Below are 19,662 nucleotides of genomic sequence, written 5' to 3'. Positions count from 1 at the left end.
TAGTGTAAAATGGATCAGCTGCGGTCATGTTGCCGTTATGATTAGCGTGGGGTCCTGGAGCTGGTCGTGTTTTATCAGGTCCCGTTCTCTATTAAGACCAAATCAAGAGGCTGAGAGCTTTACTGCGGTCAGGTTTCTGCCTGAGAAGCTTGTCTCTGGACCGGCCCCCACACCCTACCCCCCAGATACATCCGTCTTTCGTACCTCTAACCTACGAAGGAAACAGCCACAGGCTGCTCACTCCTGTGATCTTTAATAGCCTCTTTCCACAAGATGCCTTCCAATATCTCTGGACACGTTGCAGCGGCGGATTCCATTTCCAGAGCTGATTTTTGTTCCGTCGTGCTTCAGCCCTTCCATTACCCCCAACTCTTATCGGCCTATCCCCATACATCCCTCTATCATCCCACACTCACCCATGGATGGACAGACTGAACCCCCTGGAATCCAGCCTGATGGGACAGCTGGGGTCAGTGCCTAACTAACCCGTCACTGATGTATTTTTTAAGTTTTAACCTACGGTGCACTCTTACATTCAGTACATACACACAAGAAAACATGGCCAGGGATTTGTGATTGCCATCACAGTTTGGGATTCAGTATTGACATCTTGTATTCTCTGTTTAAAATTCTAAACTTATATTTTAGAGAAGATATTGCCACTTTGTCAGTTTATGATTGTGGATCAAAACAGCATTTTGAGCTGAAGTTCTAAATAATAAAATAGAAAGAATATTATGCTAATATGCTTTTCCTAATTCAGTAAGTCACTAGTGTGATTCGTGAATGAACAAATAGGTTGAATAAATAATTCAGTTACTAACTCATAATTGGTAAGACACATCAGTTTGCAAGATCAAGCAGCAAAATGAGTTGTATTGCACAGCTAAAAATTGCTGGACTCGGAAGGGACCGGAAGCTAGACATTAAATTTACAAATGGATTCGCTCCACCAAAAATAAGGTGGAGAAGACTCACATGAGTCATTTGTTTAATTACAATTTGAATCAGTTTTAATTTAATTGGTTTAATGAATAATTAAATAAATCACTCATAAAGACTTGTTTTGCTCCTTAGTGAATCAACATGCTTGAATGAATGAACTAAATGATTCAATGACTCATTCAAAGAGAGTAACTTGTTTCCTTCCTAAAGGAATCAATTTTTTTGGCAATCATTTGCATATATGGGTCAATATCTTTACTCATAAAGACAGTTACATTTTAGAAGCTGCTGGTAAAATTATTAAAATCCCCCTCTACTAAATATGTCTGAAATACACAAACACAGACAAATGGGGTTATAAAAATAGCAAAAATACCAGTGATGGAAGACTTAATACCAGCACTCACAGTGAAGAAACCCTTCTCACATTTAATTTGTCCCTTTCAAAAAATCTTAAGTCTGATTCTTAAAAAAAAAAAAAAAAATTCTCCATGGCATGACTCCACACCCACCACGTCTGTCTCTGCTCATCTCACCCAAGCCTACAAGGAAAATAAACCTCAGAAGAAATACAAAAGAAAAGATAGAGGTCTTCCTTCTCAAAAGCCACTAAGGGAGAGACGGAGAGTGACAGCAGGTTGATAAATTTAATGAATGGTAATAAATGATAATAATGCAGCAGTATAATGAATGGAGGCCACATGGAGGATTCCACACAGTGGCTTTACATAACAAAGCCGGTTTTCCCCAGCTGAGGGTGACATCGACACTGCCTTAGGCCTCATTGACTCACATGCATGCATAACACATACACACAGTACTGCAAAAACACATGCAGAGCTTGAATAATGGTGTGCATGAACCAAGAAGCTCGGTCAACAGTGGAAAAAAGTGAAATTTCGTATTTCTTCGTATTCGGTCTCGCTCTTTCGAAATGTTCTTTCAACCCTTCTTGCTTCTCCAATTGATGGTGTGATGCCACAGGCGGTACCTCCACCTCCAGCACCATGCCTCTATCTGAACCCACATCAACTCCCTTCACATCTTCCTGTCAGGTGCGACCGTGCACAAACTGTACAGGGAAGCTAGCGGGTTACAGGTAGGCAGTAATCAGGCCTCAATGAGCAGCAGAGTGACAGAAAGGCAGCCAAAGTGCATGTCTAAAAATACAGCTTCGCTTCCCGTGGCCCGCCTCCGTGTCATTCCGCCACTGTCTGAAGTCAGGCGACTCACAAGGTCAAGTCAGTCACTTAAATGCCAAATCATTTTTACCCACGCAGAAGGTTGCAGCCACTAATTTGCCAGCTGACAGGGGTGACGGAGGGAAATTAATTAAGGTCATTTTGGAAGCGCGTGCACTCAAGCTGAAGTGTAACTCATAGCTATTGGCTGAATCTCTATTGAAAGCTCATTTCATCTCGGGACGGTGAGGGGAAGCCGAATGCGGATGGAGTGGCTTAATTGTGAAATTAAAATGCTTGATTTACACGGCATGCTTAATTGACAGTGATTTATGTCGAGCATTGTTTGGGAGGAAGCAGGGGGAAGAGTTAAGGCCAACAGAGATGATGGGAGACGTGAGAGAGAGAGAGAGCGAGAGAGAGATGAGGCCAGACCAGGGGGTGGACAGGAAATAAAGAGAGGCCAGATTGAGCCAAAAAAAGGAGTGCTGACAGGGTGGGGTTATGAAGAGGACAGTCTGGAGACAATGGCAGTTTTGCAGTTTTCAAAGTCCACAGGGACTGAGAAACCAGGGACATAATGATCTGAGGGAGGAACATGACTTATTTACTGGGAGACGGGAAGTGAGAGGAGGACAGAAAGGCAGAACAACTAGTAAAAGAGAGGAACAGAACTGAAAACAAGATGAAGCCAGATAAAGAGACAAGAAATGAGACGTAAAACAAATGAAGGAGAGGAGTCAAGACGAGAAGAGGAGCTGAGATGACAATAGGAGAAGAGGAGACAAGTAATGATGGAAAATGAGGAAAGAAGACAACTTAGGAGATGACACAGGAAATAAGTAAGGAAATAAGGAAATGCAAAGAGACAAGATGGGGACATTGGAGATATGACAAGAGAAAACTGAGACAAAACAAAGGAACTGGAATACAGGAGATGAGATGTGGAGAAAAATAAGCAGAGGAGAGGAAAGACGAGGAGAAAAATGAGTTGAGATGAGACATAAAGACCTGATGATATGAGATGAGGAGAGCAGAGGAGAAAAGAAGAGGGGAAATGAAGATAGGAGAGGTGTCAAGATGAGACGTGAGACAGGAAGAGGACAAAATGAGACAAAGAAAAAAGAAAAAGAAAAGCTCAGGTACTTTCTTTAAGTTCTCTGCAGGCGCTGATGAAGTCATTGTTGAGGTCATGGTGTGTGTAGTGTGCAAGAGCTGATTAATGACCATGTCTCAGTTAGACAGGTGTGTGTGTCTGTGTGTGTGTGTCATTGAGCGCTGTAAAATATGCATTGCTGAAAACGGACCCTGCCTCTCATTAGTTGTGACAGCCCCAGAAGAACCCTCATCACCAAACAGTTAGTGTCAGACACCGGTGTTTATTTATTCATTTTTAACTTTCCATTTCCAGATCTATTCCTCATTTAACCGTCTGATCTCACACTCGCTGCCCACGCGCCTCTGATTGACACCCTCATTATATACATCACTTTTCCACTTTAAATAACCAACATCAGCACCTATCAAGACAGGTAAGTGACCGCGGTCATGAAATACCTCTCTTTGCATGCTGTAATACTTTTTTTTAACAGTTTTTCTCTTTTTTCAAAACGCCCACATCCTAAAACACCCAGCATGAGAACAGATTCACCGAGACAAGTTTCTCCCTGACCTGAATCACACTTTGTTCAGCTTTGTTAAACTTTGCTTCTCTCCACATTCTTCTCCTGCGATCAAACTATTGGGCGATGGGTAAGCTAAACACACCAAAACAAAGGTCTCCAAAAACTTTTCTAATTATGTTTGCTGGGATTGCTGTGCCATATCCAGAATTTGATCTGCGTGCGACACAAGCAGAGAGAGGGCCCATAAATCTTCAGCGAGCTGCGGGCACCTGTATTCTGATTGGCTCCCGTTAGGATAACAAATTGGCCTCGGAGCGCAGCTGAGAATTTAAATCTGCCCCACACAGATACCTTGGCAACCACTGATGAAGTCTGAGAGGGAAAGAGAAAGAGAAAGAGAAAGAGGGAGGGGGGAGAATAGAGAGAAAGGAAGAAAAGAGGCAGAGAGAAGCAGAATTTTGCATTGCTCACTTCTCAGCCGGAGCTCAGGAATGCAAACAATTTTCTTTCAGGACTATTTTCCTGCTTTTATTCTCCCTTAAAAGCTGCATTTATAACCTAAAATTGCACAACAATTCTGGCCTCTTTTTCTGAGCAAAAAAATGAAAAACAAAATAAAAAGTAAACTTTGCAAACTACATTTTCATGAAGGACAAAAGTTGCCACAAAATGTGCAATAAAGGCCAATCACAATTCACAATGCAACTAATACAGTGGAATCATTAAGGTCAAATTTACTGTGGTTTAGCATTTTTGCAAGTGAAATCCAGTGATTTCAACAGGAATCCACGTAAGCACAAAACTTTTCCCAATGCAGATGTCATCTAAACTCCCTGCATTGACCAACTGCATTGGTTTGAAGTATGAAGTTTGATTTGGCTTTATATCTCGTCTAACAGTTTTTGTGATGTGCAAAAGGTGAGTTTTGTCTAGTCTATGTTTTGTCTAGTCAAGGTAAGTTAAGCTAAGCTAAGCTTTGTATCTGATTCACATTTAGCCTATCTGTAAAACTACACTCGTGTTCTCAACCTCTAGTCACTTCCAGTGGACTATACATTACAGGACCTCTTCTGCCTGTGAAAACTGGCCCAAATTTGGAATACACAATGTCTTAGCCAGGCTCTTTTGTATTACTTCATCTAGTGAAAATGTGAAGTTATCATAAATACTATAAAAAGTATGAGTAGAGTCTGTACATGAAGAAACCTTCTGTTGAAAAGTGTGAGGGAATAAAAAGAATGAGTGAGATTGCAAGCACTACAATTAAATATTCACAAGAATCATCTTCTGAGGTCAAAAATTACATTACCCATAACTAATGGATGTGAAATGATGCAGAATGGATGCTGCAACATCAAATGTGCCGTAGAAAGAACCGCAGAGGCATCTGGTTCAAGGAGTTCATGGACCTGTGAATGTGTGCACAGCATATCGCACAAGTCAAATTGAATCTATGATATCTGCACAAACAGAAAAATCTAATTCTCTCGTGGCACACGGACCCAAACTACAGCTTAAGACGTTGACACAGGAACCTGCTCCAAACACACACACAAAATCAAACACCAGCCATGCTGTATCCACAATACACACCTTCAGAAACATCCCGCACACTGTGCATGTGAAAGCCCTCTTCTTTGGCTCAATTGTGATATTGCGACCTGCTTGGGAATCTAATTTGAGTGTGCACAAGTCTGTATGGAGGGAGCAGAGAGCAGCTCGAGGCGTCCGAAGATGAGAACAAAATTGAAGTAGGCATCAGCTGGTGAAAAGGCCTCACTCCATGATAGGAAATAAGCCTTCACAGGACCGGGCCATCTTCAGTCATTTGTGCTGCCGAATACCGATTCCACCCTCCTCCTTGTTTTCCGATCTCTCCCTCTCACTCCTTCTCAGCCAAACAATCTCTCGGATCCTCCCCCTTCCCCCAGCTTGTTTATATCCTCTCCTTCTACCTGTCTGACTACTGCATACTTTGGCAATCAATCTTGCGGTACTGGCAGCTGTGCAGGCACCTCTCAGAGAGAGGTTTGCTTTTCTACTTTAACAGGAAAGTCCTGACCTATAAAATAACATCATTTACATAGAGGACACACACACGGAGCTGTGTGTTCCTGTCTAAATGGTTCAGGGTGTTAATCTGTAGGTGGAACATTCAGGGTAATCAATCTAAACCTCTTTAAAAGTTATCCACCAAACAGAAACGGGCATGACCTCCAATTCCAAGATGAAAGAAAAATATTCTTTGCTTTTAAATGTCATGCTACTCACTCTTTCTGAGATTACATTCCAATACTGTATGTCTATTTCTGTGTCTAACCTTCTATAAAAGGGGTCACTTTAGACAAAGTTATAATCACTGATGTGAGGGATTAATTTTAAATAGTTTATATATATATATATATATATATATATATATATATATATATAACTGTGCAATATATATATATATATATATATATATATATATATATATATATATATAACTGTGCACATGTAAATTTATCTCTTCAGTTTTTTGAACATTAAACGGGTCAAAGACACTACAAACACAATTTACACATTTTATATCAAAGCCTACTTGGTTTGAAATAAAAACAGGATGGATTCAGATGGAGCAACAATGTTGCTTTTGTATGCAATGTTCAAAAAAAAAAAAAAGAAAAGAAAAGCCTACAAGGAAAAATTGAATTAAATAAGTGCCAACAGTTACAAAAAGTTACAAATAAGTTATTGATAAGTAAATAAATGAGAAATTCTAACTTCAATAAAGAACTAAATTAATTAATCTATGGCTACGAAGCATTGGTAGCTTTTAAACAAAACTGCACAGACTGTCTGCATCTATTTGAATGAAAATGCGCTTTGAAAATACCCATTAATTATAAAAAAAGTGACTGGGAGACAAAGAGAAACATGCAGTGGAGGGTAAATTATGTTCATCCTATGGGAACTCATACCCGCTCCTCAACTGACTATGCAATGCACAGCACACCACTCACAAGTTAACTTATTTGTCCATGGAAAGTGCAGACCAAAAGCTTCCCAAGAAACTCTCACGAGCATGGCATCACAGGAGGCTGCTGTTGCATCACAAGGCTGGGGACTTTCCTCCAAACTTTCTCTCTTTGGTTTATAAATCTGCAGAGGTGGATTTAGTCTGTGCTTTGGGTCAGGGAGAGGCAGACAGTGTGTGAAAATGCTCTCTCTGTGCTGTTGATACAAAAATAAAAATAGGCCTATTAACTTTAGTGTGTCGGCTTAGTGCTGTGTGACCCAGAGGCGAGAGGAGATGAGCCTCTGCAGACACAGACTCTCTCCACACTGAGAAACTGAGCGCCTGTCTGTCCATGTGACATTCTGTGCTATTTACACAGCTGAACACATCTCTGATCTATTCGGCTACTTAATGGGCTGGATGCCATTTTAAGCATTATATGGCAGCTTATTTTTTATTACATATTTGATTTCATTTCAAATTGCTTTTTATATTCTTATAGAAATCATTATTTACCCTTCTGAAGTCAAGGTTTCTTGCACTGAAAACTTTTCTTAATTTAGCTTAACATGATCATTTTCCACCCATCAAGGGACCTTTACCCTGACAGTTGTTTGCAAAAAAAATAAAAAAATATAAATAATAATAATAATTTGACTGATAGTAATTTACTTTCAATGAAAGTAACTGAAATTTACCCAGCAACTTTGTGCAAAACTGGACCGCAAACCTTCAGAGAATGATAACCTTAATAAACAGTATGAATTATATTTTAATAACAGCATAAAGGTGGGTTTCATTTTGAATTTCTTTTAGCACAATTTAAAGACGCATGCAAAAGGATCAGTGTCTCTGAGGTTAGCACTTGTAACCATAGTGAAGTGTACAGGCACTTGCAAGATTCCTCTGAGAAGGCGCACAAACCCGCCTGTTGCCCAGGAATGGTGTGTGTGATGCTGGTCAATGCCAGCACAGATCCTGGGTGGTTTGCTGGTGGTCCAATCTGTATTCGCAACTTCTCTATATCCCCCATACTCACCAGACTTCAGAGCCTCTGCAAATGCGATGAGTAATGCAGTTAATGAATGTGAATATATTGGAAAAGAGTTTGTGAATTACACGTGCGTGTGCGTGACAGGTGGCCCATCTGCATTGACAGAACCCCAATTAAAAAGCTGCAGTGAGAGGGGCGGCACCTGCTAGCAGGGGAACGGGGAGGGGGGCCAGAGTTTGGGCCGGCTTCCTGGCTTGGTGAGGTTTGGATTGGTGTGGGGAGTGTGGTTCTGTCTCAGCAGATGGCAGGCTGCTGGGTAGTCCTGATGGCTTCAGTATAGGAGCCCATTCTAACACACCTGAGTCAATGCTGAGCGTCGGGCCTACATTATAGGACCCCTTCGTAATTTTATGAGCAAATGAGGAAGTATTGTGTGACAATTATACAGAGCCAGTTAGCTGTCTAAATAATACTCAGCGATAAAGCTGATAAATATTACACACATTTGCAACTTCCAGTGATTTATGATGACAGAGAACCGAAGGACAGAATGCAACGCTGGAACCCACAGATGAGAAAAGTTTTAGAAATATCATCATTTGTCACATGTCAGGGTTACTGCTGTGATATTACATGTTGATCTTCCCTTCATTTTTTTCTCCTCAGGAAACACTTTGCTGTTCGTGTAGACAAAGGGTTTTCCCTTCAGGGGGTCCTGAGGGTACTCCAAGGGGCCCATGATATTTTGATGGCATTTCTATTAACCAATTTCTAAATAAAGATCTATTTGCATTTTATAATAAGTTTAATGTTCTCAATGAATGTTATTATAAAGTGTTACAGAGCATATTTATTCTGGGTTTAAGTCTGGCTTGGGGAAGGCCTCTAGATCTGTAAAGATTGAACAGCCCTGACGCGAACCACATCATCTGGGTAAATTGTGATCAGGAAGGTGCCAATGGGCGTGTCCACATTATAAGCAGCAGAAATATGGCAATCAAACACAGCAGACAGTCATCACCGGAGGTCACAAGCATACTGTCATTGTTTGTGTGTGTATCACAGGGTGACCCTGAACTGAACAAAACCTTGTCACTATCCAGTCCTGTACACAGCATTCCCAAAGCATTCATGCCTGAGTGCTGAATGGCCCATGCTGACATACAGGACCACCTATCAGTCCCTGCTTTAATTACAGCCAGTCAGGAACCTACACTTCCAACAGGCTTGAGACCTGTCCTGGTGAATTAAACATGCAGCCTGGCCTCATGAATAGTGCATGTGGGTATGCTGCTTCTCTGATCTGGGAACAGAGGAGGTGACCCTCAGCCCAGCAAGGAGAAACATACAGGGAAAGAAAGAGAGAGAGAAAGTGTGAATGAGAAAGCTGAGGCACAGGGCTGAGTGAATGTATACGGATGACAGACAATTTGCATTTGAGGGAACTATGAATGCTAATACTCTAAAATCTGCACATACATAATGCAGTGTGCATGTGTGGTCTGTAAGCATACACTACTGTTTACTGAGCATGAAAGTCACATACCATAATACTAAATATTTTGTAAACAGAAATAGAGAGAAAAAGTTTGAAATGACTATGAACACTACCATTCAAAAGTTCAAGAAATGAATTCAACATGGACACGTTTGTAAATAAGTACATTATAGTGTTAAAATGTCAAATAAATAAAAAAATAATAAAAGAAACCATTATTAAAAGAACAACTCTATTCTAAGCTGATAATTGTAAGAAAGGTTTCTTGGGTAGCGAATTACGATAATATAATTTTTATTTTATTTTTTTATGCATTTTCATTATAAAAAAATACATTTCATTATAATTCCATTATAAATAATAAATGTATAAATTAATAAATAAATTTCATATATATATATATATATATATATATATATATATATATATATATCATAATATTCTAGTCTATACTAACAGAAATAAATGCAGAACTAGGCATTGTTTTCAAATTAGTTTCTATGTTTGTAAATAATACATTTCTACTCATTTATTCAGTTCTGTATTTTTTTACCAGAATTAGGTTAAAAAAAGTTTTCAAATGACTAGACCTGTCAAGATACCTAAATTGCTTCCACCCAACTAATAACAGTCCTAGAATTTTAATAAAAACAACTCTTTGGATTGAGACACAATTTCTGTCACATCGCACTCAATAATCTTGCTCCCTTGGGGGCACAAAGAGATTGTTTTGTCAGATTTAAAATATAACCTGCTTTTTGCATGATCCTTTCTGTGAGAAAACTACAGTTTATTTCCATTTATACAACAGTTATATTCTGTTCCGGAATCTGACTGGAAACAGTGTTACAAGAGAGCGGAGATGAAATAAATAAATACAATTAAAAAGTACTTAATGTTTCTATTATTACTCATAGTGTGTCTAAAATTTAAGTTATTGTTAATTTTGCTTAATTATACAGGGGTGCGTTTCCCAAAAGCATCATAAGTCAAATATGGTCACAGTTCACTTTTGGATAACGCAACCCAGATGTGCTGTGTGCAAAAAGTGATCACTGACCTGGTCTCCAACGGGACATTGCTGTTGAGCACCCAGCTGTCCTGCAGCTGCACTGACTCAGGTGTGGTGGGTCCTTCGCCCGGGGCGGAGGGAGGGGCGTGGATGGGATTGCGTCGGCTGCTCAGCGTGTTGCGGTTGAGAGAGTTGGCAGAGGACTGGTGGTGCGACAGCGTCTGGTGGTTGTGCGGTGGAGGGATGGGCGGCCGCAGGGTGGACTGGCTGTGATGGTTTGGAGCTCCTGGGGAAAAATGATTGAAAAATCCTTTTATCAGACTGTCAATCAATTATCAGTTGGCAATGTCAAAAAGTGCGTTAAGTGATGCAGGAAATCCGAACAAAATAACGGCACTGTGAGGGTGAAGTGCAATCAGAATAAACATCAAATCAGGGACGAAAGGACGCTCTCAGTGATGACAGCCTGCCAAAGCTGTTTGTGTTGTTATTCTTTCTTTCCCAATTCACACGCAGACGTTCCGAGGCGGCAGGAAGCCCCTAAAACACTCAACCACCCAGCTTGTTAAGAAGCTTGTCAGACAGGAAACTCCTGTCTTCTCTTTTTAAGCTGCGCTGGCGTTGCTGGATGCTGTGTTTTCGTACCTCATGAAGTAGCATTAATTGACGTTGTTTGGCTCAGTGTAATCTTTAATGCAGCTTGGATTCAGTGTATGAATCTGCAGGAAGCACCAGCTCTGTTCGACTCTTTTACCGCGAAACACTTTGTACACGGACACGGCTGTGGTGCGAGGCTCTTCACTTCGGGGCTGCTTTGTATGAGGTAACCTGTGGTGCTCGGAAACATCTGGCATGTAGTTTTAAAGCAGAAAGAAAACAAATCTCTCTATCATGTTACATTTATTATTCTTGTCTATCAGAGGAAAACTGAAAGAGAGAGCGGGGAGGAGGCCAAACAAAAAGCATCAAACATGCTCCTAATATATTTTCCCATGAAACACGGAGTAATGCAATAAAGATGAACCTCCCAATCCAAATTTTCTTCCCACCAGCACTCAAAATCATTTCCATTTTCTCAGCCTGCCCATCTCATGCTTGTTGATCCATGACAGATGCCTGAGAGCGAGCTCCACGGCCTGATCCCCTGTCTATTGCTGTCAGGAGTCTGATCAGTACGAGCAGATGAACTAAAAGAGAATCATGAAGAGAATCAATACAACAATACATGAATCAGGCCCATGAAGAGACTCACAGCTTACTACACTGCATAAAATGAGTTTCAGATGTGCTAAAACATTAGTCACATTTAAATCTAGACTAAAAACCCATCTGTTTAGCTGTGCATTTATTGAATGAGCACTGTGCTATGTCCGAACTGTATGCATTATATATTTTTTTAATGTAAAATAATTTTCTAACTGTTTTTAAATTCATTTTAAGTAAATGTTTTAATCATTTTAAAAGTTTTAAAATTCCTTGTTTCATTTCTTCATGATTATTTTACTTTCTTTTATGTAAAGCACTTAATCTGTGTTTTTGTCTCATTTTCCAGTACACATATTTAATAAGCATTAGTTCACTAAATGACAATTCTGTCACCATTTACTTAGTCAAGTTGTTCCAAACCTGTATGAGTTTCTTTATTATTATTATTATTATTATTATTATTATTATTATTATCATTATTATTATTATTATTATATTATTATTTTATTATTATTATTTTTATTATTTGTTTTTAAGAAAACAAGATTTCATATCTAATGTCAAAGTTAATGTCAAAATATTGAGTGTTAAAACCATGGTTTATTAATATGGCAATTAAAGTACCACATGTATACCACAGATAAAAAAGAGAGCACTATTGTAAACTTGTTTTAATAGTGTCATTTTGCAAAATGTTAACAGCTAGTTTTAAAATAAATTAATTAATAAATAAATACACATCAGAACAGCATTTCAAACAAAGTCATTAATAAATATGACTGCTCACTCACAAATCTAAATAGACTGCCCTTTGGCTGTGCAATGAGATTCATTTCTTACTTTGTGCACAGAAAATACATTTTCTAGCATGCTCTTATTTATCAACTGTTTTCTGTGTGCTTGGCCCCTGTTGAGCAAGTGTTTGCTCTGTGAGATGCTAAATCTGTGACAGTAAAAAGCCTCTTGTGCTCTCTCTCCTCTTCTTTTCTTTTTAAACACAAGAATGTGCATGTGCCAAGGACTATGAGAGAAGGACACATATGTGCGGGGGATTAAATTCATGAACGAAGTGTACTCACAAAACAGAACGTCAAGAGTTTGTTCTTACAATATAAATCCAACCAAAGAAGAACAGATCAAGTGTGTGTGTGTGTGTGTGTGTGTGTGTAAGTAGAGTGGATCAGTGCTGGCCTGGCCATGTAATCTGCTGTTAATCATTTTATTACAATGGCAACAGTGCTGGATCAAACACGGAATAAGAGTAAAGCCGGACCCTGAATGCTGGGAATTGGGAGAGATCCTGGTGCTCAGGCACAGTGGGGTGGGTGATGGGGTCTGATCCCCTTTCTAAAGATCACTGAGGACTGATCTGAGCTCACTGGCCCCATGGCTTTATCTGTGGGTGTCACGCTCTGATGATCCATCTGTGATCAGTGAGCACTGAGTGATGAAATCTATAGTGAAAAAATGTCTTGTAACAACACAAAGACAAGTAAATGATGACAGAAATGTTATTTTTGGTTGGACTATCCCTTTAATAACCTCTGTAGACAAGGATAAAATAGTAGGTAAGAGAAAATATTAAGACATGAGTGTAACAATAATAATACAGCTTCAGATGAATGGAAATAATAAAGTATTTATCATCTACAGTTATAAAAATAATATATGGAAGCACATTTCCACCACACACACACACACACACACACACAATAAATAAATGATCATGCTTTGGTAGATAATCAAATTTTTAACTCACAATTATGACATAGTATATCATGACTTTTTATCTGATATTTTAGCTATAATTGACCAAAGCATTTTTCTTAAGGGCTTTCATAGAAATTATATATATACAGTATATATGGCACTTTCTAGATTTAGGGGATGACAATTTACCCCCTGACATATCTTACCCTACTTTCTCCTACATTCTGTTTCTTCCAAGTTTGCAAAATATGAATATGAAAGTGATTCTGCAGTGCTAAGTTGAAGTAAAGTTTAGTTTCTCTCTCTCTCTCTCTCTCTCTCTCTCTCTCTCATTATCTCTATAGGTGTGCTGGAAATAGGTCTGGACATTGTTAACTTCTGTTTAGGGGTACTTTTGTTTGTAACACTATGTATGGCTGTCTGAGGCCACAAGATGAATGCCTCTTCTTCTCTAGAGGCATGATCCCTGTGGCTGGAGTAAAAGTCCTCGTCAGCATGCTGCTATAACAGTGAATCTGGGAGACGTGGCCTGAATTTGGGCCCAGGTGCAGGGTGAGGGAGGCTAGTGTACAGATGTTCAGTGTGGAGGGAATGGGGTGACCTCTTAACCCCAGAGAGACATTTAGCATCTGCCAATGCACACTCAAAAACCCTCCCGAGGAGGTGTACACAAACCAATGGTCACACACACACAAATATACATGCACTGAAATATTTTAGGACAACAAAATAAATCTCAAAACTTAAAATGTCTATTGGTAAGTTTAGGTAGGTAAGGTGCTTTTCATAGTTACTTTTCCCAACCAGGAGCTTCTATGTGATCACCCTTTCATATTATAAACCTACAAACACATACACCGCCATTCAAAAGTTTGGGGTCGGCAATATTATTTAATGTTTTGAAAGAAATATCATATGCGGAGACATTTATTTGATCATATATACAGTGCACACAGTATCTCAAATATTATTACAATTTAATTAAAATTGTATTCCTGTGCTGCAAAACGTAATTTTCAGCATCATTACTCCAAATATTCAGCGTCATATAATAATTCAGAAATCATTCTAATATGTTGATTTGCTCTCAATCAACATTTCTTATTATCATTGTTGAAAAGTTTCTATGGGAACTGTGATATATCTTTCAGGATTCTTTGATGGATAGAAACTCTAAAGGACAGTATTTATTTGAAAGCTTGTATAACAGTATAAATGTCTTTACTTTCACTTCTGATTTTTACTGCCATAATTTAAAGGCCTGTTTCATGCATTCTGAGTTATTTACACCGCTTACGTTGGATTATAATGCTAAACATGGCCAAAGTTCAAATAAAACCAAAAAAACAAGTAACAAATTGGATGTATTTCTGTGCTGAATAGAAGTGTGACTTTCTTTCTATCTTATTTAAAAATATATATTTTAATTAACTTTGTTATATCTGATATATATGATATCTTACTGACCCCAAACATTTGCAAAGTATGGTACACAACAGAGCTTTTCACTGCCTTATCCAGCCTCTCTAAGGAGTTATGACAGGTGAGATGATTACACTTACTCTCGGTCAATTTATTGAGTTTGCTATATTGCTTGTTTATTAAACACAGCAATAACGAACAAGACAAATTATGCTTCAAACCACTCCCAGTTGACAACAGGACATTTTTATGAATCTGAGACAAAATAACATGCACAAGCCAAATAACTGCATATATTTCACAGGTTTTTTAGAAATACCTTATTACCTGCGCAACTGGCTTAAAAAGAGAAAAGGCTGTTTGTCTAAAGCTTGAGAAAACAACAACTGGAAAAGTCACTTGTGGTCGAGGTGAAAAACAGCAGGCTCCCCCGTCAGCCCTTCCTGGACTGATGAAAAGGTTGTTTTCATATTCATGAAGAAGCATTCTTCATTCGTAAACCTCTGCACGCATCATCTCCTTTTATCCTGCGTCGACTATGAAATGGCTGTGTCAAGGCCCAGTGTGTGTGTGTGTGAAGGTAAAAATTCACACCCGCAGCGCACAGTAATCGCCGTCCTTTTCACTCTCGATGTATCCTTTACTTTAGGACACTGACAGATTCATACAGCCTAAAACACTTATTTAGAAATGACTAAATGAAGGTTTACCATCGAGTTTTTCTTTGTCCATGAATGTTTTATGAATCTAATTGATGCCTGTTATAAACAGACTGACTGACGCACATGAATTATAAACTATTAAAAATGAGACAATACTTTTGCTCAGATGTTTAACAATACAATCACAACATCTGCACAAACCATCGGTCACAAATTCAAGGACAAAGCTAAAATCAAATTCCTCTGATTGGCTACAGTTAAACCAACAGCAGCACACAGACACTAATACCAATGGAAATAAACTACTGGACATAAGCTGCAGAAACCTCGGGAAACAATAGGAGTGAGAACATAAATGTCAATTTGGGATGATAAAGGAGATCGGAGAAAGGCCCTGGACGCCAGGAGGTAAAAGAGAGTGTGATTTTAGTGGAAAACGCTTGTGCCTGCTTGTGAATAAATAAAAGTGTAATTAGGAAAGAGCCAGTGAGACGACCTCCTCTTATACCCTGATTTAACCAACCACCCATTTTCACTGAAAACACAGGGAAATAGAAATAAATAAATAATTAAAATGCCATAATTTACTTAAAATACATTTATTTTATACTAAGTATGCTTCAAATCCAACTTGTTTATTGACATCACTTAAGACGAATTTGACGAATTAACACATTTTACAATCAAAATATCAAGGTTTGGCTGGTTAGCATGGTCAAATTAGCACCTGTTTGTAGATACTGCAACTACATCATCTGGCTACAAAAAGCATCTTTGACCATTCTAAAGTATCTGTCAATCGCAAAGAATCCATCTCTATAACGATTAGTCACATGGAATTTATGGCTCAAAACTTCCTGGCAGTACAACTGAAGGCATATTAGCAAAGATCACATTTCAAATCACATAATTCTCATATCCTGAAAAAGCCAAGCAACTGTCATCGAAATAAACACACAGCTTTTTCCAGGTATTAGACCTCTTTATTTACAACACTGCCGTATGAATATTGCTGTTTTGAACACTGCAACCGTATTAATTTGCAACTAAAATGTGTTATTCTGCACTCAACATTTCAGCAAATATCTGATATGACAATATCATTAATAGCAGCTCCTAGTAAATAGAATAATAAAACTTTCAGGCATGAGTTAGCCAATCAATAGATACATAATTTATGAAGGAAGACAGATAGTAGAAATTTTGCTTCCAAATGCACTAAACATTAATTCAACTTTTACTCACACACAATAATGTGATCAGGGAGGCATGGCAACATACTCACATTTGCTTGTGCTAAGAGAGTTATGCATTAATTCACTGCTACATGCACCCTGGAAACATGTACACCAACTACAACTTAAGAACCGAATCACTGAGGACAGTGCATGTGTGTATGTGTGTCTTAAAACACTGAAAGCATAGTGGAGTTTCGTGCCAGTCTCAATAGCGCAGCATGGAGGTCATCTAGCTTGACACAGATCCAAACCTACATGGTTCAGCTCACTCTTGCTAAAAGCAGATCCCCACACACAGTCCAGTGTGCCTGAGGTTAGCACTTAAACCCACCCCCTGCTCTTTCTGGGACTGTGCCTGTGCTGGGCAGAGCGGAGCGGAGCGGAATGCAATTGTCTTTCAGTACACTGCATTAGTTTCACAGTAGAGCTCCGGAGGCCCACTGGCAGCAGGAACAGAAAGCCACCATGTTTGTTTTCCAGGCCCAGCCTCAGTAAAAATGTTTATTGATATTTTCCGGGGTTCAATGCAAGTGTGGGATGCTGAGGAAGGATGCCCGCACAAGCAGTCGCAGCCAAGAGAAGCAGTAGGCATCAGGACTTCTGCTTACTTTCAGAGACTCACTCAAGAGCAACCACTGGCCTAAAAAAAGCAGCAAATTCAAATGGCTTTGTAAAGTTTCTGGCCATCTTTAGCAGTGCCGTTTGTGAATTAACAATTTCTTTTAACTGGTTCAGACTGAAAAACTGAAAATGCAAAGCATTTGTAAATCCCTTGATCATAAGAGTGAAACATATTTCAACCATAATTTGAATCCTCAAAAAAAAATATATATTTTTTTTTACACGATTAAGATCTAGAAGTTTTGCTTTCTTTTTTTTTTTTGCCATTATTCTCTTTTGTTAAAATGAATCTCAGTGTTTTTCAGTACAGTCTGTCGTTCCTCACAAAGACACTCAGATATACCTGCTCGCTCAGAGTGAAGGACCAGCAGTTGGTCTGGAGGTCATGCTGTTGAACTCGTGGATGTTTATTCTGAGGTTTAATTAAAACACAGCTCGGTTGGTGGTAACACAAGTTAATGCAAGCTGTACGCTGGGCTCCGAACGAAACATTTCCCTCACATTCAGCCTCTTTGGCCCAATCCTCTCCTGTAATGAGCAATAATAACAGTCTGAGAGAAGAGTCATCAAATCAGTCTGGAAATGAACAGGCTCTTGAAACCCCACTCTAAAACCCACCCACACACAAACACACACGGCCCTCTGTTCTGAACACAAAGGCTGAAATACTCTAATAATAATAAATTAAAAAAAAAAAACTTCTTTAATTACTACCGCAAAACAGCATAACATTAGCTTTAAGAGGGCATCCAGTCCAAACAAAATAGTTTCAATAGAATTTCTTCAAAGCACACGTTGATTAAAAATTCATTGGATTAGGATCTACGGCTGATGCAGGAGTATGTGACTTTGGAAGCTGCTAAAAATAGCCAGCTGACACTCTCCATTTATAATAAAGAGACACAAAAACTAGTGCTTCATACTCCATCTCCCTCTCTCTCTCTCTCTCTCTCTCTCTCACACACACACACACACACAGTGTGACTCTTTCCAGGAGTTCTCTTTAGAAATACACCAAAAGCCACAAAACAAATGCCATGAATCACAATTTCAACAAAGCAAATTAATGGAATCTGCAGACTTCTTTAAAAAAGGCAGCATAACTGATTTAATTATTGGTAATAAGCAAAAATGTTTCTTGAGCAGCAAATCAGCATATTAGAATGATTTCTGTGGGATCATGTGACACTGAAGACTGGAGTAATGATGCTGAAAATACATTAGTAGTATACTTGTTTAAGAAAATGTTTCCAGACTTTCTATGTCTTTATTTTTACAAGCATTTATATTGAAAAGGAGGCATTTAGTCACCCACTCTCTTTAACAGAGCCAGGCTGCCAGTCACAGAGCCTCGCTGACAGCTGCAGTAGCTCAAGTAATGACTGTGGCACCGAGTGCATGCCACCAGTGTCAGTGCTGCCCACTGGGCAGAAACACAGTCCAGCTGTGTAATATAACCCACTGGAGCACAGACCCTCAATAAACACTATACACCCCTCTATCACTAATTCTGAAGCTTTTATGTATTTCAATTCAAAACCAATCAGTAATAAACACACTCACCAGACAACCAAAAACATCTACTCAGAGCACTCTTCCTATTTATAATGCCTCTCAGTCTCAGTACGTTGGGTTATCAGCCAGACTTTTGAATACCTGCACAGCTATCACCCTCTACGAGCTCCCGGGACATTTAATTGGACACACCAAAACCATGGACACACCAAGATGTAAAACACACACATGCTCTGAAACTAAACATTCTGAGACTTGTACACAAAATCCAAGCTCAAGGCAGCATGATAATAAGCCAATTATTTACTGCTTTATTTTCAGGCTAATTGCGAGATTTGAAACTCTTCGGAGCTGGAGGTGTCATCAGATCAAGGAAATGCAAACTATATGACATACTTGCAAATAATATGAAATAAGAATAATTAGTTGCAGGCATCTGATATTCAAAGTAATTATTTTTCCAAATGTGATAAAGATCACTGCATTACCAAAACAATGAATGGTTACCGCTGATTAGAATATAGAAATATAAAGATATTTATTTTTTTCTCCCAAATTCAAATTAATTAAAAGTGATGAAAGAACAAAACAACTAATAATTGTACCATTACCACTACCATCATCACTACTTTCACTGTTCTGTTTTGTAGAGGGTAACACATTTCCATCCTAATAAGAGATTATATTCCTAGAATCTTTTGAGAAAATCGTTTTTTGCCATTTCTTTTCAGCAAATGCAAATTTTATGGCAGCTCAGAAGAAAAAAGTGAGAATACTAACAGGCCCAATAAAGCTGTTAGTGGTCACCTTGTCTGCACTGAGAGACGCTGTGATTTCCCCTCTTGTATTTTTGATCTTCTCTCATCCATATTCCCATATTGCCGCATCGTTCTAGAGCCGCGGAGCTGGCAGTGTTGGAGTGAATTTATTTACAGCGTGGTTAGTCAGCAAATGATTGATGTTGCTGCAGCAAACAGTAAACCAATTAGAGGCATGATGTAATGTCATTTTAAAAGGTTTATAATCGTGTTGCTC

At 38.8% G+C, this 19,662-nt stretch overlaps 1 protein-coding gene across 4 annotated transcripts in view; it reads right to left on the bottom strand.

The window, feature by feature from the left end:
• The window catches only part of LOC113057911 (teneurin-2-like), a 137,895-nt gene that overhangs the window by 62,462 nt on the left and 55,771 nt on the right, over positions 1-19,662 (bottom strand). For all 4 annotated transcript variants that reach the window (XM_026225504.1, XM_026225503.1, XM_026225506.1 and 1 more), the window contains exon 2: positions 10,302-10,539. In XM_026225504.1, coding sequence (XP_026081289.1) covers positions 10,302-10,539 — 238 coding nt within the window. The remainder of the gene's footprint in view (positions 1-10,301; positions 10,540-19,662) is intronic.

The sequence above is a fragment of the Carassius auratus genome, chromosome 39 (assembly GCF_003368295.1).
Source record: "Carassius auratus strain Wakin chromosome 39, ASM336829v1, whole genome shotgun sequence".
Taxonomy (NCBI): Eukaryota; Metazoa; Chordata; class Actinopteri; order Cypriniformes; family Cyprinidae; genus Carassius; species Carassius auratus.
This window is presented reverse-complemented; position numbering and strand designations above follow the sequence as displayed.